The sequence below is a fragment of the Drosophila mojavensis genome, unplaced genomic scaffold (assembly GCF_018153725.1).
Source record: "Drosophila mojavensis isolate 15081-1352.22 unplaced genomic scaffold, ASM1815372v1 contig_19, whole genome shotgun sequence".
In the NCBI taxonomy this organism is placed as follows: domain Eukaryota; kingdom Metazoa; phylum Arthropoda; class Insecta; order Diptera; family Drosophilidae; genus Drosophila; species Drosophila mojavensis.
In genome coordinates this window covers 405,795-430,338 of record NW_025318726.1, presented here as the reverse complement: position 1 = coordinate 430,338, position 24,544 = coordinate 405,795, and the positions used below count along the sequence as shown (strand labels likewise).

The 24,544-nt window shown below is 41.9% G+C and overlaps 2 protein-coding genes across 7 annotated transcripts; both read left to right on the top strand.

Annotated features, from left to right (window-relative positions):
* The first annotated feature begins 1,924 nt into the window (after positions 1–1,924).
* Positions 1,925–20,979, top strand: LOC6572577 (probable serine/threonine-protein kinase nek3). Of its 6 annotated transcripts, none has more exons than XM_032733829.2 (6): positions 1,925–2,027; positions 2,552–2,843; positions 15,018–15,068; positions 16,924–16,970; positions 17,033–17,299; positions 17,361–20,979. In XM_032733829.2, exons 2-6 carry the CDS (start codon positions 2,822–2,824, stop codon positions 20,475–20,477), a joined length of 3,504 nt encoding a protein of 1,167 aa, XP_032589720.1. In that variant the 5' UTR covers positions 1,925–2,027; positions 2,552–2,821; the 3' UTR covers positions 20,478–20,979. The 6 variants fall into 6 exon arrangements, with proteins under 6 accessions (XP_032589720.1, XP_032589717.1, XP_032589718.1 ...); XM_032733826.2 differs by having other exon boundaries at positions 17,030–17,299; XM_032733827.2 differs by having other exon boundaries at positions 1,935–2,027; positions 2,600–2,843; positions 17,030–17,299.
* Positions 20,980–21,492: 513 nt separating this feature from the next.
* On the top strand, positions 21,493–24,544 carry LOC6572578. Its single transcript, XM_001998649.4, has 3 exons — positions 21,493–22,376; positions 23,118–23,164; positions 23,226–24,544. The coding sequence occupies exons 1-3, from the start codon at positions 22,343–22,345 to the stop codon at positions 24,357–24,359; spliced, it is 1,215 nt and encodes a 404-aa protein (XP_001998685.1). The 5' UTR covers positions 21,493–22,342; the 3' UTR covers positions 24,360–24,544.

Below are 24,544 nucleotides of genomic sequence, written 5' to 3'. Positions count from 1 at the left end.
TCATGTAGCAGACAATCAGACGCTGCTGATGGCTGGAAGTAGATATCGCTACTACCCAAAATAATAAAAGAGACAAAAAAAAAAAAAAAAAAAAAAAAAAAAAAAAAAAACTCGTGGGAATATTTGCGACTGCGATTATTTAAGCATTTCCTATAGCAAAATCATAATCGAAGGCGCAATGAATGCGCCGTGTAATGCAGCCATCTGCATCGCGTGGAGGTGGAGAGATAGAGATGCAATTGGAGGTGGAGCTGGAGAAGGAAGCAGCGGCAAGGCAGAAGCTGTGCCCAAGAAACCGAAGCTCAACACAGTTTGTTATGCAATGGCAGCGTTTGTCAGGGCTTCGGTTCGCAGTCAAAATCACAGCGCCCCTCAGCCGAACCAAGAAGCTGGCCAAATCATAATAAAAACTGTCCACTGTCAACTCTTCAGCTGTCGCGCATCTCATCTGTCTTCGGCCCGGGCAATGGCCCATAAACAGAAACCACAACTCGAGTCATAAAGTCGTCAATGACAGCGTTTCAAATCAAAAATTGAAAATCAAATTTAACTGCTGCCCCGCGCTGCGCTGCGGCTGCTGCTGTTGCTGAAGGGCCCTACATTAATGATATATCTACTGGTTTCGCCTTCCCTTTCCCTTTCCCTTTCCTTTACCCTTTACCATCATCATTTCGAGTGTATTTGTTTTACGATGAAGATATCACAGCTGGAGATTGATACATTATTTCTTTCTTGACTTGATTATAAGTGAGTCATCTTTTTGTAATTTTAATTTTTTCGTAATAGAAAGAGACCTGATAAAATATAATTTAAGTTTGAGAAGTCCAAAGACACGTTTTATAAATTTATTTATTTACTTTATGATTGGTCTAGTAATAAATATATGAATATTGAAAGTGTTTCTCTTATTTATTACGCAAAATAAATAATATAGAATTTAATTTTTCTTTTTTCATTTAATTAACTTTTATTTAAAAAATATTTGTAATTACGAAATTTATTTAAAATTATATTAAATTTATATTTATAAATATTCAACCAATTTATTTTATAAGTCTGCTAAATGTAACTTGAGAATATAGACACATATTATAAATGAATATTTATTTATATTTCATTCTTTGTGAGAACAACCGATGATGTTTTTGTGAATGGCATCTTACATTTTCTACTTAGATATTTATTTATAAACATGACATATGGCATATGCGATGACTTAATTATTTGGGGAAAAACAAAAAAGAAATAGATGAACCACAAACTTTATTTATATTTGATTAGAAATTAATTTATTTATATCAGTGATCATAATGAATACATTAAACAATCTTCTTTTTTTCTGATAAATTGTATTTTTATTTTCTTGATTTATAATACTTATATTGATCTATTTATAACAATTTCTTAGTAAGTAAAATAAGCAACCTTAATTCAATTTTGTTTTTTTTTTTTTTTTGCTAAATCAAACTTGAATATACTTTAAATTTTATGTCATACATAAATTATTGCCCATTAATATATTTCAAGCATATTCCAATTGCCACAATTAATTCTGTTGTCTGCTGTCGAGTTAACAGCAATGTAAGCGCTTAACAGTGCGGCTATAATCACTCTGTTAACTGTCTCGCTCTCACTCTCAATCGCGCCTGTAAACAGCTGATCGCTGGACCGGTCGCAAAGCCAATTGCATTTGCTCTGACTTTGCTTTTGGTTTTGCGTTTGCGTTTGCTCTGGCCAGGCCCAAATGTTGTTGTTGACGACTGCGAGGAAGATGTTCGGCTGCTTCGGCGCATCTGGCGAAGATCTGCGGGTGGCTTCGGCAGCTTTGCCGATTGTGTTTCTTGGGTGTATTTGCTGGGGAGTGCGTTTTCGCTGGAGAAGAGTGTGCCGAGTCAGCGCTGCGGTCGGGGGCCCGAGTCTGAGTCGCTCAACTACTAAAGTTGGACGCCGCATTTGCCAATTGAAACATTCAAATGTGAATATCGTACGGGTGAAGACGTCTTCTGTTCGGACTGGCATCACATTTTGTACTTCAAAGATTTCTGATTGCATCTCGAAACTCTTGTGTGCTTTGAAAAAAAAAAAAAAAAATAATAATAAAATAAAAAAAACAAAAATCATTTGTGAATTGTTTCAAGCTGATTTTGATAAAGTGCTTTTAGCTTGAAACTTTAGTGCTTGATTTCATAAAAAATTTTAATCAAAAGTAACATGCGAGAGGACTTTGTGTAGCACAATAACGGTCTCAAATGATAGACGCGATAAACCAGAGTTTCTCGATGAAATCACTTCAAAAATCATTTGTCAAAGCAGTTAATAAAATTAGCGAAAATACTCAGAGATATCAGAAATTAATTGGAATTTAAGCATAATTTCAATCTGAGCACTGAGTGTTTCGTTGATTTGTTTAATTGATTTTGCTATTGCAACACTTTATAAAGTTTACACAATTTGCTTTGCTGATGATTTGTTTTAATTTTGAAGTGATTTTGTTTTTTTTGTAACTGAAACTAATTTGTGTTATTTGTTCATTGGACAAACAAAACCTTAGTGAGACATATCAAACAAAAAAACATCATAGAAAAATGCTACATTATAGTTAATCAACGACGAGAGCGAGAAAAACTACGAAAACAGCGGAAAACTCTATAATAATAAAGCAAAAATATATTACTTCACTCACGAAACCGAAAGCAAAACCACTTTGTGAGCCACAGGAAGAAGAAGTTGCTGCCACAGTTTGTTGCCACAGACAGACACCACACACACACACACACACACACGCAAACGAACTCATAAATTTGACATTGAGGCTACTCTGATGCTGATGCTGCCGTCTAAAGGTAAGTGAATGCTCAGCGGTCTGGAGTCTCGACAGCTGTAACTTCTAAGCGGCTCATAAATGGCAAAAGTGCTCAGACATCAACCAACGAGCCTTTCACAAGTTCTGCTCGTTTTGATAGTTGTTAATTAAGCTTGTGATTTTAATAATGCGACTGATGTCAGAATGTAGAGCTCTGAAAAGTTTCATACTGAGAAGTAAAGCAATTATACAATTAATTTTCTTTTTTTAAAGAATTCCCAGCTGATTATTAAATGTATAAATGTAAATAAATAAGTTTTATTTTGTTGATCATGAAATGATATGTTTGATTAAACTTTATTTAAAATTTAAGTAAAAAGCAATTATCTTTCAGATTGTATAATATTTTACTGACAGCATTTTTTTAAGTTTGCTTATTATTATTAGGGGAAAGTACGTTTAAATGCATATAAAGCACAGCATTAAAAAGTTGTGTAAAAGAATAGTTAAATAGCTCTAGGGTTATTTTTATTATATTTTTAATTTGCTTATTAATTAAGTTTTGTAGCTGGCCATGAAATTAATTTAGTTGTGCGCATCATTGAGCTGCGAATTGTCCTTTTATAAATTTGTTTGTTGACTATTAATTGCAGTTTGGGCTAGTACAGAATATGCCAATTCATAATAGTTTTATAATAGTACAAAGTCATTGCAATTATGTGTCAGCAACCCCAGCAGAAGCCGTCATAATTAGCTAGGCGTAATTAGCAAAATGCTTAATTATTTAAATTATTCTAACCGAAATGTGCAAGAATTTCGATTGGCTTCAGGCAAGTCGAGTATCTGATTAGTTAGTTAAGAATTCGATTTAAAAATAGATCCACAGATAGAAAAAGAACTGAAGCTGCCTCCAGCTTGTTGCTAGCATACAGTTCAATCAGTTTTATATTTTGCGAGTTTTAATTGCCTATCTGCATAAATTAGCCGCAGCTGAGTTTTTGGCATTGTTATTATGAAGCAGCTGAGCTGAAGTGGGCGCAGTTCAAGGATGTTGCAGTTGCAGTTGCACTCAGAATGCGCTGCTCGGGGGCATTTGGGGCAGCTGCAAAGCTGGAGTTAGATAATTTTGTTGTTGTTTAGGTTTTGTTTTTTTTTTTTTTTTTTTTTTTTTAGTGTATGGCAATTACGGGCGAAACGACAGCCAGAGACACAGAAAGTAGTTGGTGCAGGAATTAGGAAATGCTGCTTAAATGTCAAGAGTTGCTACAGATTTTTCCAGCCTTGTGGCGCAAATGAACAAAAGAAAAGCGCACAAGTTGCGGCAGACGTTGCTTAGCCATAGCCAAGGAAAAGACAAATTTAGGCCAAATGTGTGACTTAACATCTTTCACATCACAAACCCAAACACACACATACACACACACACAGGCACAGACACATGTACATGAAGACGGTCGCACACCCGCACACCCGCTCCAGACGAAGGTGTTTCAGTTTATGTGGCCGAGGGTTAAAGTTGAGCTGGCAGAAAGAAATAAAACTAGGGGGAACAAAAAGAAAACATCAATCTGCTTGCTTTAAATGTAGGCAAATGCTGTATACAATATAATTTTGTTGTTGTTGTTGTTGTTGTTACTGTTTGCTGTTTTTTACTGGTGCTGTTGCTGTTGCTGTTGCAGATGGCCAGATAAAAGTTCAAAATGCGAATGCTTTTGCTCGGCTGGCTTGGTCTGAGTCCGACTTGGTCTGCTTTGCTCATTAACGTTTGCCAGCAAAGAAATGGCAAATAAATTTAAAAGTCATTCAAGCAACAATGCCCAAAAGCAGACCCACGCCCCTCTGCCTCGACCCCTCGCCGTCTCCATCTCCCACACGCTCTCACCCTCGGCCGCAACTACAGCTTCGTTGTCTTCTATCTCAGCTGCTGCTGTACTTGTATCCCATTCAAGTGTTGATGCGTTAACTGGCGCTGCGTGCACATCGCTGAAAAGCCAATGAGCCGCATCTGTTGCTGCCAGAGCGTACGATCAAGTAAAAGTAACCTAATGTGTCTTCTTTTTTTTTATACCCCCCTCTAGTAGACATCCAACTTTACGTTTTTTGTTTTAGTGCCCATCTTTAGTGATTAATGAAGTGTGTAAATAATGTACATGTTTTCTGCCTTTGATGCTGCCTCAAGATTTCAACACATTCTAGGCATCAGCATCAGCTTTGTTTTTGTTTTCTCGGCTACCCTGACATGATGCATTGTGTTGTTGCTGTAGTTGTTGTCATTGTTCTTTACGTTTGCTTTTTGCTGAGCACTCAGCTTCATTACAAGTTATGAAAACACTAGGAAATACAAAAGACTTTGACAACGAACTTGCCCAGCCGCAAAAGCCAACCTAAACAAAACATCAACGCGCGTTTTTCTCTCTCTCTCTCTCCCTCTCGCATTTTTTTGTTGCTGTTGTTTGGTTTTGGTCAAATGTCAGCTACGCTTCAAGTGTAATAAATAAATCGTTTGTCAACCGCTTTTTTTGGCTGAGAAACGAAAGACTTGGGCAACGAACTTGAACTTTTGGTCAGCTTGGCTTTTTGCCGGCGTATTCGAATGAACTTTAAGTCGCGGCAGATGTAACTGCACACATATATACATACATTTATATACATATATGTGTGTGTATGTATAATGTGCTATTACCACATCAGATTGCAGCCTCCCAGCGTTTATAGCATGCGTAAACTGTGGCATTACATCACGATTTTAAATATGATCATTACAACTAAATGCCAAGTTCTTAAATTACAGCGTGCAGCATAGCCGTAAAAAAGACTAAAGACTGCACATTCATCAAGCCACGTGCGTTGCAAATTGCGTACCCACAAATGCTGGCTTCGATTCGTATACGGGCAGCATGCCGATCGCCGCTTGCCGCTTGCCGCATGCGGCTAAATGTCAGAGCAAACTGCTGACCTCCATGCGCTGACAGGCAACAGGCAACAGGCTTTGCGTCATGCCATTTTAGGGCTAACATTGAATGGCATTTGCTTTGCTCTCAAATTTTCTATTCATCTGCAGACTTTGAAGAAATTGGAGCATCTTTATTTATTGCAAATATATATACATTTATATATTTTATATTTTTTGTTTGTTTGTTTTTTTTTTTCCAACACAATAACTCAATGTCAGTCAATTCTTGATATATTTGGTTTTTGGTTCAGGCCCGCATAACAAATCGCTATGGGTTTTCCATAAAACATTATGCATTAATTGAGAAAACAACAACAGTAAACATTAATAAAAATATTGCTATTTTTAATATTTAATAAACTTAATTATCGACTTTCATTTGCCAGTGTGCCGAGAAATTCAGTCTAGCGAACAAGTTTAATACTTGCAAAATATTTATAAAGCTAATCAGATTTGTTTTGTTAAAGAATACAAAATTTGATTTTATGAGCACAGAACTTGTTTTTACAGGGAGAGAGTGAATAAAGAGAGAGAGAGAGAGAGAGAGAGGGGAGAGACAGTGTGAGATATATTACGCCTCATCAGGATCTATATTGAGGCAATGACATCATCATCATCATCATCATGAGCAAAGGACGCTGAAGAACTGGTTCTAAGTGGTGTGATTCACTATTATGATGATTATGCAAATGCCATCATCTGGTAGCGACACAGTAGGTGGCTACGCATTATGCGACTTTATCTGGTCATAAAGCAAGCTCTTGTTGGAGCTGTCAATTAATCTTATAGCCCGCACATCTTCTTCTTGTCTATTGTTTCGGCTTGCTCCGAAGCATAATCTGTTACCTAACTTTCAGTTCCGTATCAAATATTTTTTTCTCAGGCCAACGGCAATTGCAAGCTGTCATTGCCATCATTTCCAAAAGTACTTAGCAGGAAGCTGGCAATGATACGTCTATTAGGCGACTACTTAAGTAGGCATCATAGACTGCCACTAGGCGGCTTTTGGCCAATTAGAAACGCCTCACCCTGCGAAAAAGCATAAATCAAAAGCACCTATAATTCCGCATCTTGAAATATATACAATATATTGTATATATATAGAGTTTTGATATTGACGGGTAGGTCGTTTTGATTATGTGCTTCCAACACAATTAAAAGCGCGAAGGCAACAAAATGACAAGAGCTCTTAGCAGTCATAATCGAGGCACTTTGATGTTGTCGACAGCTCGCTGGCTTTGTCATCGCTCAAAAGCAGCACAGAAACAAAAAATCGGAAAACACGACGGACAAATCAACAGCTTGTAAGACGGCGTGTCTGCGGCAGTCAAGTTCGTTGCCTAAGTCGTTTGTTTTTGTTTAGAATCTTTCGAGGGGCACACAAAAGAAGATAAATGATTTATTTTATTATTCATGTTTATTAGCAATCATTTGATAAAATTTACTTTCATTTGCATATTGTAAAATAACAAAAATTTCGAGACTAAAATTTGTTTTTGATTATTCAGAGAGGATTATTGGAGAGGCGAATTCGGATTTAATTATTACAATTTCGTTTAGCTACTGCTATTGTTAAATATTTAGTTATTATTACTATAAACAAATTATTATTTTATGCCATTTCCGCTTTCATTACATTTTCCGCTACTGACCCAGACAGCGATAAGCGCAAGCAACAACAAACAATAAAATCATAACAAAACGAATATCAAAACTGACTTTCGTTTACGTGGGCCACAAAAAACACGAAGAAAAAAAAAACAGATAAACAACACAGCCAACAACAGCGTCGGCAACAAGAAACAATTACGCCAAACAATAAGCGACTAATTCGCAGCTTCAGTTGAGATGTTGGTGGCGTATGAGCAATGTAGACTGAAGCTGTATACGTGCATGTACTTGTGTGTGTGTGTGAGCAGAAAGTGTATAGAGATGAGTGCGAGTAATCATAAAAAGACCATCATGATGAGGAAAAGTGCGCTGGTGTTGTATAAATCGAAGAAAAGCCGCAAAAGCAAAAGAAAATCGTGGCCCATTGTTGTTGGCTAATTAATCAGCAGCAACAGCAACACCAGCAACAGCAGCAGCAGCAACAGTAGCAAACAAGCAGCTGATTATTTAACCAAGTGACATAAATCTGCAGTGGAGCTGACCCACATTTTGTGGGTGGCACATAAATCAGATATCGAGTCAAAACAAAACAAAAAATAAAATGCAACAAAAAGAAGGAATCGAAATGCAATGCAAGAGCTGCCACCGGTTTTTCAGTTCGGATTGTGGCAACGCCCGGCCAGACCAACTGGCGGCAGAACAACACCAATTACCTATTAATAACAACAGCAGTTGTTATCGTTGTTGTTGTTGCTGTTGCTGTTGTTGCTTGACTGCTGCAATTGTTGGCGGCGTAGCTGGCGCCGCCTTTGCTTGTCATAAATTCGCTTGCCGGCAATTGCCCAACAACAATTGCAGTTGCCGCTTTTGTTGGCACTCGATGCTATTCCGATCTTATTTATGTTTATTTTAGTTTTAATATTTGTTTTACTCCCTGACTCATAGTTGAAATCTCGATTTTTAATGAGGATGCTGAATGGAGGATATACATGTTCCAATGGAGTCCTCATTTGTAAACTAATTTCGATTAATTTAATCTTAGAATTATTATTAATTAATATCAACAACCGTTTATTAATGTTTAATTTGAGTTGGCTGCCTTTTAAAATCTATTTAAATTCAATTTTAATTTTATTTCCATTTTTTTCCTATTTAATTTTTTATACTTATTATTCCATATTATATATTATATATTATATATGTACATAGATGTTTCGCACAACTGTTCTATTGCTCAATTATAATTCATTTAAAAATTTTTTTTTTTAATTGTTATGCGTTTTATTTATTTATGTTTTTTTTATTACTACTGAATTATTATTTAATTAAATTAAATTTAAAATTTTTAAATTCAAAATAACATGTGGTTACATCACTGAGCTGTTGTTTAATTCAATTCAATTTTTATTCCATTCAATTATCATTTTATTTTCTATTTAATTTTGTTATACTCTTACTTTAATTACATGCATACAATCGCGCATTTTATGTATTTTTTATTTATTTATTTTTATTATTATTTATTTCTATTCAATTTTATTTTCTTTTCTATTTTATTTTGCATACTTGTTATTTAATCACATATGTTTCGCACTTCTAAATGTTGTTTATTTAACAAGATTTAGTGGAACTTTAAAATAAATAATATAATAAATATATAATAAAAAAAAAAAAAATTCCAACCCAAATATCACATGCGACTCAAGTTTTATAAAAACAGGTTTGATGTCGCAGTCTTTAGCATGAAGTTCACTGTTTCAGTTATGCGATTGAATTCTTGTTATTCAAATTGATTCAATGTATTGTTTATGGTTGGCTATAATATATAATTTGGAAATTTCTCGCGTACTTTTATAAGCCTTTAAATTTATTATCATTCGTATTTATTTATTTTTTATATTTCTACTTTGAACTCATAAATATTCAGAACTGGAGTTAATGACGTGTGTTACTTGAGGTTCAGCGTTAACTAGTTCACAGGTCATAAACTCATAACATGATATAGCCCGAGGAAAACAATTGCTTAACAAATCACTAATTTTTGTAATGTTAAGCTATAATTTAAATTTAAAAAATACCCCAAAGCAAACAGAAGTAATAAAGATGAACAAATTGAAGGAGGTTTACAACATCATAAGCCGGAGCGATTGTTGGTTGGCCAGCGGAACGAACCCCCAAGCAAGACGCGCTCAATTAGCGCCCTTCGGCGGGAGGTCCATTGGCGCTGCGGGGCATGAAAAATTGGGCCACAAAATGGGGCAAAGTCTAAGGCGCTAAGTGCTAGGGCTTGCTTTACAAATCTCAGCCGCGCTCCAATACAGTGGACGACGCTGTGGGCGGTCCCAGTTAGGGGGCAAGTGTGAAGCGTGCAGACAGGCACGCTGGCACGAAGCGTCGAACTGTCTGGCGGGCAGTCAGTTTTTGCGCCGCTTCAAAAACTTGCAAATGAGCTGCGGACGAAAAAATTGCGCTGCCTGCGGAAATGCACAAGAATTCTTGTGCAAAGAAAAACATACCGAAATCGTATCACGGGCAGAACAAGCCTGCAGAAAGAAAAAAAACTCAGCCACTAGCTAAAAAAACCCCAAAAAACTGTTGCATATGACCTCAAAATCTATTAGCACGTCGAACTCTGGCGGCTATGAAATGCAATCGTAGCCGCCGCCCCGTAGGGCATATTTGTTGTTGTTGCTTGTGTGTTTTTTTTTTTAGACTGCAAACATTAATGTCCAAAAACTGTGAAGTTGGCCCAAAGGCAGCAGCAACCGCAGCCACAAACCACAACCACAACCACAGTCACAGTTAGCTCAGCTGAGCAGCTGAGCGTCTGTCTGAGCATGTGAATCTGTGGCACGTAGGTCAACGCATCAGCAATCGCAGCGGCTACATCGTCTGGCTGAGCACCACCACCACCACCAGCGGCAGCAGCAGCAGCAGCTAAAGCCCGTCCACCTGTCCAGCTGTCTGTCTAACTGCCTATCTGGCGGCCTTTAGCCACATCTTCAGAGCGCGGCAAGAAAAAACTGTCTAAGTTTTGTTATTGCAAAATGTACATGGTCTGCAGTTTGACGCATATTCACACCTGACTTTGTTTCCCTTGCTGTGGTACTGTGGTGCTGTGGTGGTAGTGCAGTGCCTCAACTGAACTCATAGGTGCACGAAAATTGTATTTAATGTATGTTGATTTACTTGGAAAGTGTGTGATTCGCGGGTCAAATGAATGCGGTATTCGAATAGTATTCTTAGCTATTTATCACGTTCCCCTTTCCATTTCAATTCGCCAAATTGCTCATTACTCTTCATTTGTGCTTATAGAGCTTGAAGCGGGGCAATGCAATGCATTCATTTAAATGAAACCCGTCTAAGATCACGAGGTAATTAAACGTTTGTTGCTGTTACCTTTATGTCGTTGGGGCTGTTGTTGCTGTTGCTGTTATTGTTGTTGTTGTTGTTGGCCTAATCATTCACTCGTTATCTATGCGCTTGATTTACCGTATTTGGCCGTATTTTGCCGTTAATAACCCAACAACGGCAATAATTTAGCCCGATTCACAGGCGTTACAACATTTGCCGTTAAATTATTCAACTTAATTATAATTATAAATTATGCAAATATCAAGGCACACAAATGATTTAACAGCCAAAACAAAATTGTTCGGCTCTTAGCTCTTCTCCTCGCAGTTGTTGTTAGAAACTTGCAAAATCCTCTCCAAAAAAACAAACTGAACAAAGTAGACTCAATGTTTTTTTTTTTTTCTGAGACTTTCAAAAATCTTGTTGTTGCTGTTGTCTGGGAAACGTAGCGCAAGTTGAGTTTTTGGCGCGATTTATGCTTTTATAATAATATTTTTCACACAATTAATTTTTAAGCGCAGCTAATGGAAAAAATATAGAATAAAAATGTTTAACATTTTAATTTGCATTGTTTTTGGCAGCAGCACACATTGCGCTTAATTAATTGTACAAATTAGCATAGACTTGCCTATTCGAAAGTGTTAAAACAAAAGACTTAAGGCACGAACTTGAACTTGCCAAACTGCAACGAAGCCGAAAGTGTTCGCTCAGCTGTGATCTATCGATACTATTCCTGACTCGCAGGCCAGTTGCCCATGTAATCTCCGTCATTAGCCATAGAAAGTGACCAGCTGCAAGCGACGCTCCCACAACGGGTTTGAACATTATCTTTCGTTTATTTATTTATTTACATGGTTTTTTTTTTTTTTTTTTTTGTGTTTTTTGGCAACTGCATTGAAGATGCGGCAATTTTATGCAATTTTCACAACAGGAATTGTCAGCGATGCCCTGACCCGCGCCTCCAGCTGCCGTTTCATAATGCAATGCAGTGAATGCAGTAGGTGCACAGTTCGCATGCCATTCGATAAAGGTGAAATTTCAGCTTGGCATATGCAGACACAATGCACAAACCGCAGCAACAACAATTTGAAATGAAAACAATTTAGCTTCAGTTACTCTTCTTCGGGCAGGTATACCAAGATGATGGCGTTAAATAGTTGATTGAAATTTATATATTGCACTGAAGACTTTTATCTAAGCAAGGTTGTCTCTATTTCTTGCCCAATATGTTTCCATTTAAATGCATAATATTTCACTGTGACCTACAGTTGTCATTTCATTTCTAAAATCCTTAATTATTTCTGATCTTCAGTTGCTACTGTAAGGTATTAAATATTCGGCTTGCTCGGCCTCAGCAATTGCTCTTCTCGTTAGTTTTTGAGCGGGCCGCACACAAAGAGTCAGCAAAAGGTTCGCTTGAATAAACAACGTGCACGAGATAAAAATGCCAAAACAAATAAATCAAAACTACAAATAACACGTATACGACACGTTGCACGGCGAGACGAAGACGAAGCGAGGCTAAGCAAAATATTTTCGCTTAACATGGAGGATGCCTCAGTTTTCATATCAGTTGCACTATGTGCGGGTGTGTGTGTGAGTGTTTATCTGTAGCTGTGTGTGTGTGTGTGTCGTTTCAACACTTGCCCAACCAACAACAAATGCTTCCTTCATGTCAGCGCAGCAGCCGTAAAGGTTAAGCGGCAACTTGACAAAAAGGTTAAAACGATTTAACAGACATTTGGCAGGCTTGTCTGCAGCGCAGATTGGCCGATACATGCAGCGAACACCCGCATTGCGTCCTGGACAGCATCACCTAACACTGTGTATGTGTGTGTGTGTATTTGTGTCTTTGTGTATGTGCTTGAAGGCGGAACAAATTTTTTCTGATTGTTGCGGCTCTCGGCTGGCCAAATGTTAAATCCAAGAGCCGGCGTCTCTTTATTATTATTTTTATGGCCGCTCCAGCAACACCTGTTGCCATGGCCCCTGTTGACAGTTTTTTTCTTTGCATTGCAGTTGCTGTTGTTGCTGTTGTCGACTGATAATGATTCAGCAACACCAGCAACAGCAACAGCAGTAGCAACAGCAGCAGCCGCTTCATATCTGCAGTTGCAACTTCCTTATTTGTCATTGTAGTCTATGGATATTTCGCTTTTTACTTGCTGATCTTTTATTTCTTTTCACTTTCGTTGCGGGCGCTCGCGCCATGTGAATGCCCAGGCATATCCCATTTATCATTTCGAAGATGATTGAATTGAATTTCTTGTTTTCTTCTGCTTTCTGTTTTCTGTCTTCTGTTTTCTTCGGCGGGTTTCGCATTGTGCAAACACATTTGCTGGCAAGTGCAAGTAATGAATATATCTTATTGAATGACTCTCGAATTGATTTCGGTTAGGATTAGCTATAAAATGAAACGAATAATTAACAAAGCAAAGAAACACAAGTACTCATTATGTAAGCATGCAAATTTTTATGAATTTCTATTTGATTTTTATACTTATTTCTTATAGTTTGCTAACACTAATTGGATACACTCATTGAATTACAAATTGATATACATGTTAGTTATATATAGCTTCTTCAGTTTAATCATTTCATTAAATCTTATTTCATATATTTAAATTACTCAGCATATTCTTAAATTTAGCTAACAAATAAGAAACAAACACTTTCAATTTCAATTTATCTGTTGCCTTTGGCTGAGCCTTGGCAATGACAGAAAGACACAAAACTCTGGCGGGTAATTGCAAATTGAAAAACGTGGCCAAAACCAATTGAGGCGATCAAATTAAATATATTAGAGAAGCATGCAACGCTTGAACTTTAAGATAATGAAATTGTACAGTTATTTATTGATGAATTCAAAAGCGTTTTATTTAACTCAGCAGTCAGGTGCTTGGTCTTGGTCTTGGTCTTGTGTGTGTGTGTTGTGTAATTTGTGTGTTTGATGAAATGCAGACAGCAGCAACAACAACAACAACAACAAACAAATAAATTTATTTGTGAGAACAAACAAGAACCCCAAATCCAAGGCAGGCAACTAATTTAAATACAAAGAAGCCTCCATTAGACAATGCATATAAAAATAAATAAATGAAAAAAAAAAAAAGCTTTCGCAAAGCCGCACCCACAGTCACTGCCATGCCGTCCCGCTCCCCCGCTCACGCCCATATGTGTGACTGCATTTAATGTTAAGGTAAAATTAATGTGAACATAAAAGATGTATTTCGATACTTTGTGCTCGTCGAGAATATTCAAAAAAACTGAATAGATTGAAATATGTAGATGGATAGAAATGAACATGGAAAATTGTTGAATTGAATGCAAAGAGTGTCACTGGGTAAGCCGGTTGCCCGCTACCCGCTCGCTCTCTCCCTCGCTCTTCATATTGTTTGCAGTTGTGCAAATTGAAACAATTATTTGAAATTATGCAAAGTACGCAGCAGCACCAGCAGCAGCAACAACAACTACAACAACAACAACAGCTGCAAAAATGAGCTGACGGAAGTGACAACGACTCCAAAGTGAATGTCTGCAGCGTCTGACTGACTGACTGACTGACTGACTGACTTAGTAACTGACTAGCTGAGCACATGGCACAGCTGCTGTTGCACCGCTCGAGTCATTTGCTGCTACCCTGCGTCCAGGCCTGAATTTATTTTATTACACATACGCCAGGCAGGACGCCTTGGTCTGAGCTCAGGCCAGCCGACTGATGGATTGATGGAGTGCTTAACGCACAGCTGTTGGCAAAGTCTTTAAATTTGATCATGCCCTATATACATATATGTTGATGTCTGTTTACCTCACTCTCTATCTACATATACGGCCCAGCCAGCTAGTCTGACTGACTCATTATTTGATTAGTCTTTGGCACTTGTATTACACGAGTCTATGACACCCACGCCCTGCGCATAACTGTGCTTTATCTGCACATCTAACACACACACACTATATGCATATATGCATATGCATCTATCTAGGCATCGCAGAGATACGCCAGCTATCTATAACTTGTCTCTGCTGACTGCTGCAATTGCATTATGTAATTAATTTGCAATGAATTTTTGTCCATGCAGCGCGTAAGCTCGCACAATTATATATTTGGTGTCTTTGTTGATTGTTTCATGTTCATTATCTAATAAGCCCGTGTGCCTTGTTTGTGATTTTATTTATTTATTTATTTGTTTTCGTTTTTGTTTTGGCATCCCACGCGCTGTAGCCATAAATATTCATAATTTTGTTAACAAGCGAGCAACAAATTGTAAACTCACTTTTTCTGCTTGTTTTCAGGCGTTTCAGTGCACAAAATGCGGCGTACACAAATACAATTGTTATGGTGTGGTAAGTCTGTTTAACGATAACAAATTATTTAGAAATACTTAATTTTACTTTTAAGCAATATTTCAAAAGATTTGCAGTCTTTCTTATGAAAACAATTAAATGTTTGGTATTGTCTTGCTTACAATGTGAAAGTCTGTATTATGTTTTAGATCGCCTTGAGAACAGATTTAGTCAACAGCTTATTTATGTATTAAATTTCTGAGGCATGCAAATATTTTTGGCTCTTAATTTATTGGGCCTTTCAATGTGTTGTTCATGAGTTGGTCGAAAGCAACGCCCACATGTTGCAACAATCCTTGACCTTGTCACCGCAGCAGATTCCCACAATCCATTAACACTAACGGCACATTTAAGCCAGGCCAAAAGCGACGCACGATGCGTGACGCATGCGTAGGCAGCAGATCCACGAAAAGAAAGAGCAGAAACAAAACAAACACTCAAAAGGCGGATGGCGTTTAAAACTGTCTTTGTTTTGGCTCAAACTCTACATGATGTTATTATTATTGTTGTTGTTGTTTTTGCTGTGACTGTTGCTGTGATTATTGTCGTGCGACAAAAACGTGTTGACCCAAGTCTAAAGACATGCGTTTCGACTGAGCTGTTAATTAACGTCGCGCTGTCTTTCCTAGTTGAGTGCCTGGGAAATGGCTGATGGAGCTGCCACACGCTGACCCAGACCCAAATGTCAGAAGATGCTGCTGCCCAGCTAAGCGTCCAAAATCAACAATTGAGCTATTGAACAATGCAAATATTTGGGTAATTGGCAAGTGAGCGACGCGACGCTTCTGCACCTGGCCTGTAATGGCCAATGTGGGCTAATTCGCGTCGCTTCTCTCCTTTTATATTTATTTATTTCTTTTGGGGCGTTTCAATCAGCGTGCACAAATTATGGGCAATTGTTTAATTATCTGAGGCAGCAACACCCTCGATAAAGCAAACGTTACCATCAGCCATCAGTCTCTGATTCACGGACAATTGTTTAATGATTCACATAATCACGACGATTATGCAGCAATCGAACCTTGAATCTTGCGGTCGATAGTTCGGCTCGGCTGTGGTGTCGTCTTCCATTCCAGCCGCCAGTTAAATTGTGGCTCATCCGCGAGCAACGCGCATTTTACAGGTTTGCCTCATACATTTAATTGTTTTTATGCTTTGAAAATTTAATTATTGCATTTGTCTGCTTGAGGTCAGTCACTGGTCACACGTAGTAGTAGCAGTCACAGTCACCATCACAGCGACAGTCACAGTCACAGTCAGAGTTTTTGCGTAACTCGACAATTTATATACATATATAGACGAAAAGTCAAGGTTCGGGAAGTTAATTTTATATAAAAATATAAAAATCAAATTTATCAAAATCTCAAGACATATGCTTAACTTATAAATAGCTTCAGTTTGCAGTTAGTTGTATTGGCTGAGCTCCAATGATATGAAACGACAACTGATCATTAGCTTCGGCTTAACAAAATACAATAACAAATAGACAATTACACAAATGTTGTTCTTTTAAGATGCATTAAGAGATTTATATAAATGCCAAGCGCTTAAGCACAAAACTTGATAAATTATTATTTAAAAAAAAAAAAAAAAAAAAAAAAAAAAAAAAAATAAAAAAATAAATAAATAAAAATAAAATAAATAAATATACATATGTACATGCATAACTATATATCTATATTTATTTATGTTTTATTTTTTAATATAATTTTTTTTAAGGAGGTAGCAAAATAAAAAACTGCCAAAATTTATGAGAATAAACTTGAATATTTAATTTTGTTTTTAAGACAATTAATGCCACTTTTATAAATTGATTCATATAAATATTTATTATGTTTTTTCTTGTTTTCCACAGTGCTACTCCTGCTGGCATGCTTGAGCCAAGGCAGTGCAGAAACCAAGGTATGAGCCCATTTCTCCCTAATTTCAGTCCCATCTTAATGAACCCACTTTACATGCAGCAGTTCCGCACGCCAGCTCGCGTGCTGGCCAAGCAGACGGGCGCCACGCAATTCGAGGAGGAGCGCTATGAGACGCACACAAACTGCAACGAGCACAAGCATCACCTGAAGAAGCGCGCCTCCGACGAGGATGTGGACTACGAGGTCTATCAGGGTGTTGTGGGCAGACCAGGCATAGATTTTCCTATCTATCCGCGCATACCAAAGACCACGTTCAGCTGCCGCTCCTATGGTAATGGCTACTTTGCCGACATGGAAACGGATTGCCAGGTGGGTGCAGCTGGAAATTGGCTCTAAATAGTTTTGAATTGATTCGTCACTTGACTTGCAGGTCTTCCATATATGTGAGGAAGGACGCAAGATATCGTTCCTTTGCCCCAATGGCACCATCTTCCAGCAGAGCGAGCTCACCTGCGACTGGTGGTTCAAGGTCAACTGCCTGGGCTCCTCCGGCTACTACGCAGAGAGCGCCGAGATTTTGAACAAGCAGCGCGTGCATCGCGTCCGTCCCTCAGTGCCCGTGCAGGGCTTTAATATTGTTGGCGGTGGGTTGAACATCAAGCCGAAAGTGACCCCAGTGGTGGGCCAAGCGCGTGCCGGCGGCCGTGGCAGCAGCAAATCCGACCGACGCATCGACTCCACGGAGGAGCTGCACGCCTCGCTGGAAAGCGTCGACTTCGACGATGTCTCCGGGGAGAAGCAGCGCAAGGTGCTCCCCAGCATCGACAACAACAGCAACGACCATGAGTCGCAGATCACAGCCGAGAGCTCCTCCTTTGTCAGCGGCACAGGCAAGCGGCGCAGTGACAGCAGCAACAACAGCAACAACAACAACAACGGCAACAAGAGCAACGGCAACAGCAACAACAACGGCAACTCCAATTCCAGTCCGAACAGCAGCGACGATTCAACCATTTTGAAGCCAACCCGTAGCCGCAGCAGCAGCAGCGGATCCTCTCAGGAGTTCAGGGAGCGGGCACGCAATGGTCAGCGCGGACAGCAGCGCTACAAGGATCTCGACAGCGAGGAGCAGCACAGCAAGGAGAAGAACAAAGAGAAAGCAAAGGAGAAGCCCGATTTCTTTGAAGCCTACTCGGTCCGCCCCGTGCAGCATACGACGCCCCATTACACGCCCAGCAGCCACTCCACTGTGCGCCGGCTGGAGCCGAGCAAGTCCACGCCCTTCTACACGCCCACTGTGCCCAGCGTACCCAAGTCCAAGGTCTCCGAGGGCAAGCTGAACTATATTAAGGGCGGGCATGCCGCGACCACGCCCAATCCGAATCGCTTTGGCAGTGCAGCCATCTCGGGGCTCTTCCTGGAGGCCAAGCCAACAGCCAGCGCCAGCCTGGAGCTCGACAGCACCTACAGGCCCATCGTCATAGGCATGCGTCATCATTACGATGTGGCCAGCTCCGGGGAGCTGAAGCAGACACCCAAGAAGAGCGAGAGTCGCGATTATTTGCCCACGACCCCAGCGCCGACGTCGACGAGCAGCGGACCCACCTACTTGCCCAAGGTGGGCGCCTCTGTGCCCAGAACCAATGCAGCAGCGGCTGCAGCTGGTGAGGAGTCGCTGCTCTTTGCGCCGAATCCCGTTAAGGAGGAGTCCGTTTATCGCAATGTGCAGGATATGCTTAAGACGGTTAATCTGCTCAAGGATAAGTTCGAGGATGTAGAGCTGAACGCGCAGCCAGCGACAAACGGACGTGCTGGCCTGGAAATTCCGCCCTCTTCCGGCCCAGATGCGCTCGTCTCGCTGGCCAAGTACTTTGCCCAGGAGCACAACGAGTCCGGCAACTCGCTGGTCAAACCGGAGAAGAGTGGAGGGCAGACCAAGCCCTCGGCAAAGGCGCCGGCATCCATACTGCCCACGGTCAAGCCCTCCGACACGACAGCCACGCTAACTACCTCAGAGCCACCGCCGAGCATCAGCGAGCAGGCGGATGACATCAAGCAGAGTCTGCTCAGTGCCAAGACCGTGCAGAAGTACAGCAATCTCTTCGGCCTGAAGGATGTCAAGGGTCGAGGCTCACTTGAGGGCCAAGTGGACATCAGCGCCGGCTTACTCTCCAATGAGACGCAGTCGCCAGCCAAGTCGGCGGACTATCAGCCATTCCCACAAATTGGCAGCACGGGCTCAACCATTGCCAAGCTGGCCGAGCAGCCCGAGTCGCGCAAGATAGCGCAAATCTTCTCGAACGCGCTGACCAGCTACCTAGATAACCCCGGAAGCTTCCGGGCAGAGCTGGCCGCCAGGGCGCGACCCACCGAGCCGCCAAACTTTAAGCCCGTGACGACAACGGATGCCTCGCTGTTCAGCGATGGCACGGCCAAGTACTACTTGCCCACGAAGCCCTCGCCGGATGTGACCACGCCGCAAAACATTGCGCTCGAGATAAACCACAAGTTCGACTCAACTCCGGCGCCGGAATACTCCACGACCACCGAGCTGTACGAGCTGAGCACGAGCCGGGGTCAGGACTCGGAGCTGGAGCTGTCGGCAGAGCTGTCGCCGCCCAGTCCCGACTCGGGCGAGGGCGACGAGTTCCTACAGCAGCAGCAGACGCAGTCGTTCGTCAAGTCCCGCAACGATTTGCTGAAGGACGCACGGCCCCAAAAGCTCATCACGACACTCAAGCCCACGGAGCATCCATGGGCGCTGAAGTCCCAGACGGACTTCCTTGATCCACTGACCATCAACGATGCGCTGATGAAGGAGCGCACCACGACCACAACATCCAGCACCTCAGCCCCGTTCACCTACTCGCCCAGATCGCTGAGCAGCAGCACAGCCACGCCCTCGCCCGTGCACTACGAATGGGAGGATATATTCCGCAGCTACGACATTCCCCGCGATGCGCTACCCTCGAGCAGCGGCCTGCAGCGCATAGCCAACAAGCTTTTCGGCGGCCTCAACGAGCAGGAGGCGCTCCATTTGCGCAACGTGATGGCCAAGGCCGAGCACGATCGCCAGGTGCTCAGCCTGCTGCTGCTGCTCATCCAGACCTGCGACGATCACAATGGCAAGGCCCTGGAGCGCTCCCGCAAGCATCTGCTCAATGCCCTCATCGACATCGACAGCAAGATATCCAGCAAAAATGTGTCCAGGCAGCAGCAGCAACAGCAGCAGCTGGCCACGACTACGACGCGTGTGCCCGTGACCACATTCCGACGTGGCAGCAACGCGGATTACTATACGAGCACCACACCCGGCTATACGACCAGCACGGAGCTGCCGCCGTTCTCGACCAGCACCACAGCGCCGGGCAGCTACGAGGAGACCACCAAATTCGAGATACGCGTCGAGGATGTGGACGATCTTGACTTGGCGGCAACGACGCCGACGCCAACGCCGGCGCAGCCAGAGATCCACTCGGATCGTCGGGCGCTCGAGCTGCTCAAGTCATTATACTCGCTGGCATCAAAGTTTAGCAGCAGGCGATAGGCGAATGGCGATAGGGTTGCCAACGGTCGCCAATTCCTAATGGCAGTGTTGCCAACTGTGCGCGTTAATGCTTAACTTTTAGTCAACTCTCTATTGCCCCCCACTCCACTGCGCGGCTCGCACCGAACCCTCCTCTACTATTTTAGTTGAACCCTTGCTGCATTCTATTTTTCCGACAGCTCTTCTTCTTGTTAATACAATTGTCGCAACTAGTTTGTAAATATGTAAAACGAACAAATACTCGAATATCACATAATACTCGGACAATCGACAGCATGCACCACGTCGAGTTGTATTTAATTAGTAACTTTTTAGCTGTAATTACACACTACGAGTATTTGCCCGATCCAGTTCCCGATACAGTTCCCGATCCAGTTAATTAACTATGAACAATCTACATATGCCCATATATATAAATATTGTATGTTGTCTTTATGTTGTGCTCTTTTTTTGTAAATATTTATTTAACGTTAATAAAGTACATATAAAAAAATAAATAAAAAATATAAATACCAAAGTTTTGTCAATGAGGGAAACTGAGAGGGTTTAAAAGCAATAATGATATAATAAATGTGTGAGGCAATAAAATACTTTAGGAATGAGAAAATTGTTTTCCGCTACGGGAGAGCATTGAAGTATTTAGGATCATCCCATATGAGATATAGCGACATATGTAAGTAGTATAGGTTGTCCCCTATGCATTCATTATACATCGTAGAACAACATGGTAAAAATAAATAAATAGATAATAAATAAATAAAGATAAATTATTATCCACAAATTTTAAATAAAAAGCGTCGCTCTATAGAGCAACAATCAGTTCCGTCTATAGCGCTGTAGTTTTGCTGGAAATATTAAATTTTTCCAAGCAAAGAGTAATGAAGAAGTTCAAATAAGTTATGTACTATTATTATTTAAGCTTATGCGATTTATTATCATTTACGTTTCTTGCTTCGTATTTGGTTTGCATTGATTTGACTGATTTGGCTACCAATTGAATTTAACGTCAAAGTAATCAAAGTAATATAGCATATAAAGGAATAAATAAGAGAAGCTGCCGGACAGATCATATAATGTATCCCAATTGAAGAGCCACTCTTCATGGAGAGCGACCTCAAACACACAAAATGTGTACGCATTATTGAGGCTCATAAGAAGATTAGCCTGCAAGCGATACTAAATCAAGCAGCGGCAATAAATCAATAATCATTGGCTGCCCATCAAATAACTCAACTTGGATAATCGCAATGGCTCACACGAATTCAAGTCTGCAGTTCTAGCCGAGCGGCTGCTGGCCAAGCGGGAAAGGTCAAATAGAACAAAAACCCATAAAGCGCTCATGTAATCAGGCAAAAATTTAAATATTTTTGTCATTTTGAGTTTGCTGCAAACAAAAAGAGAGAGATAGATATATATAGGGCGAGAGTGAGAGAGAGAGAGAAAAGCAACTGATTCGAATGTTATTGTCAATGGCTCAAGGGCGCAGCGGCAGCTGATTTCAATTGGATTGCACTTGAAATGCAATACATATTTAATTTAATTACGTATACGTAACAGCTACGCTACGTTACGTATACGTACGAGCTAGCAGGCACATCTGATAGACGGAGCAACAATGGCTAATTCAGTGTCATAAATCTGCTAAAGCGCAGAATCCGCGCTGACGAACTGTCAACCAGACGAACTGGCGATCCACATAAACATAAATTGCACAAAGATGCAGCCCGGCTCAGAATATTCATCCACTATAAATGCCTGCTGCTCGACGGCTGTGGCTTGCAGTTTGTTCTGACGAGTGGAGGCGCTTGCAGGCAAGAGCCTTAAGGATTCGATAGACAAGCAGCAGCTGGGAGCTCATTTTCGTCATGCTGGTAGAACGTTACGCCGCCGTCTTGGCAGGTGAGTTAACCAAACACAACTGCGGCTCAGGGTCGGCTTGGCATGGAGCATGGCGTATGGAGCATGGGGCATGCGCAACTGGCAACTGGCAGCTGGCAGCGCGTAACTCAAGAGTGACCGACCCGCCTCGTCGTTATTAGCACTTCCTTTGGAGTTGCGGTTGCTGTTGTTGTGGGGCGTCTGTCTGTCTAACTTTTTGCTGCCTTGCATATTTACGAGGCATGCGTCTTGTTTTTGGCCATAAGCGAATAGCAATCGCAATACTTGCCAGCCCATTGATGAGGCGGTGCGTTGAGTAGTACAGTAGAACGAAAAGGCGAAAATCGAACCTCAAATCGTGCCTCAGTCTAATTCCATTTGCTCATTCAGTTCACAATTCATAACAATTATTTAATATAATCTAATTGAAATCCATTTAAAATTCATTCAATTTTCCGCATTTACCACTGGAAATCAAACACTTTGCCCCACTGTGGCAGACACCTGAGTAGGAAACTGATAAATAAAGATCGTAGAAGATGTAGAACCGTCCGCGTTCGCTATCAGCACCAAGCATCGCATCGCATCTGGCAACGTACTTGGCCCTAAATCGGACGTGGGCCGTCCGATGCCGAAGCAGCGCGCCTCAGTTCATTTCCATTTGTTGCGTCGGTTGGTTAGAAACTCGGAGCGAATAGTCAAATCTCTGCCAGACTGAGCGCGTTTAGAAAGCTTTAATGTTTTTGCATTCACTTCTTTCAGTTTTCCTGCTGCTTTGGAGCGGAAGTGGAGCACAGTTGCAGGTGCAGGTGAGTTGGCTCCAGGATCTCAGTTGAATTCCTTTAAGAATATTGTGTTTTCTTGGATCAGGCTCAGAGTGGCTATAACTATGTGCGTCCGGAGCTGGCCACCACAGCGGGCGGCGGATCTGTTGCGGCTCGTTTACAGCCTGGCGCCTATCCCACGGGCACAGCGGTTCCCTTGACGCCTGCACCGGCCACCGCATATGGGGCCGGACTGTTTCCATCTCCAGCTGTGGGCTATACGCCCAGTGGACAAGCAACGACTGCATTTGGGGCACCTGCAGCTGCTGTGGGGAGCACCGTCAACCTGCCCAGACGTCCCACAGGCTCTGGTCTGCAGAGTGTATCCACTACAGCGCGCGGAGGTCCGTATGGCCCACAGACGCAGTACAGCAACACTGCTGTTGGCTCGTCGGGACAACGTGCGTCTGCTGGAGACGATTACTCCGACGGTGCCGACGGCGACTACTCGGCCATACCTGGTGTGGCTGGCGTAGACTATCCCGTGTATGCCCAAGTGCCGCGCACCAACTTCGACTGCGCCCAGCAGCCACTGCCTGGCTACTATGCGGACATCGAAGCTCAATGCCAGGTCTTCCACATATGCGCACTCAATCGCACCTTCTCCTTCCTGTGCCCCAACGGAACAGTGTTTAGCCAGGAGACGCTAGTCTGCGTCTGGTGGAATCAATACGACTGCGTCTCGGCGCCCAGCCTGTATGCCAACAATGCCTACATCTACGACTACAGTGGTGCCAGCTCCAGTTCCAGCAATGTCAATCTGAATGCCAATGTCTACCGAAGTGGATCCCAGCCGGTGAATACGGCCTATGGTGGAGTTGCGCCATCATCCGCGCCAGGCGGTGGTCTGCGCACTACCAGTGCATCCCAGGTCCCAGGCTATAATGCACAGCGTGGCGCTTACGCCACCCCCTCACCCACGCCAGCCCAGTCGCAGTCGCAGTCTCTGTATGGTGCCGGCGCCATTATACGTCCGGCTAGTGTCTCCGGCACAACCGCTGCTACGGGTGCCAATCGCCTAGCTCCGGCAACTGCCGCTGCCGGTCTGGCAGCCACTGCTGCGGGCTTGCTGCCCGATAACGCTGTCGGCAGCTTTGCCCAGCCTGTGGTGGCAGTTGGCAATCGGGAGTATCTGCCGCCAGCCGGCGCTGGCCAACGCCAGCAACGCAACCAAGTATAAGCGTAAACGAATCTTAGCATCTGTACCCGGTAAAATGGCAATAGACCCGATCTTAGACCCTAGGCTTAGCTTAATTAGCAATAACATACACACACACACTTAGGAGCTCCTTACACAACCTATGTATTTAAAACTAAATTCTTATGTATTCCGATTTTTACTATATAAATGGCATTACTCTCAAA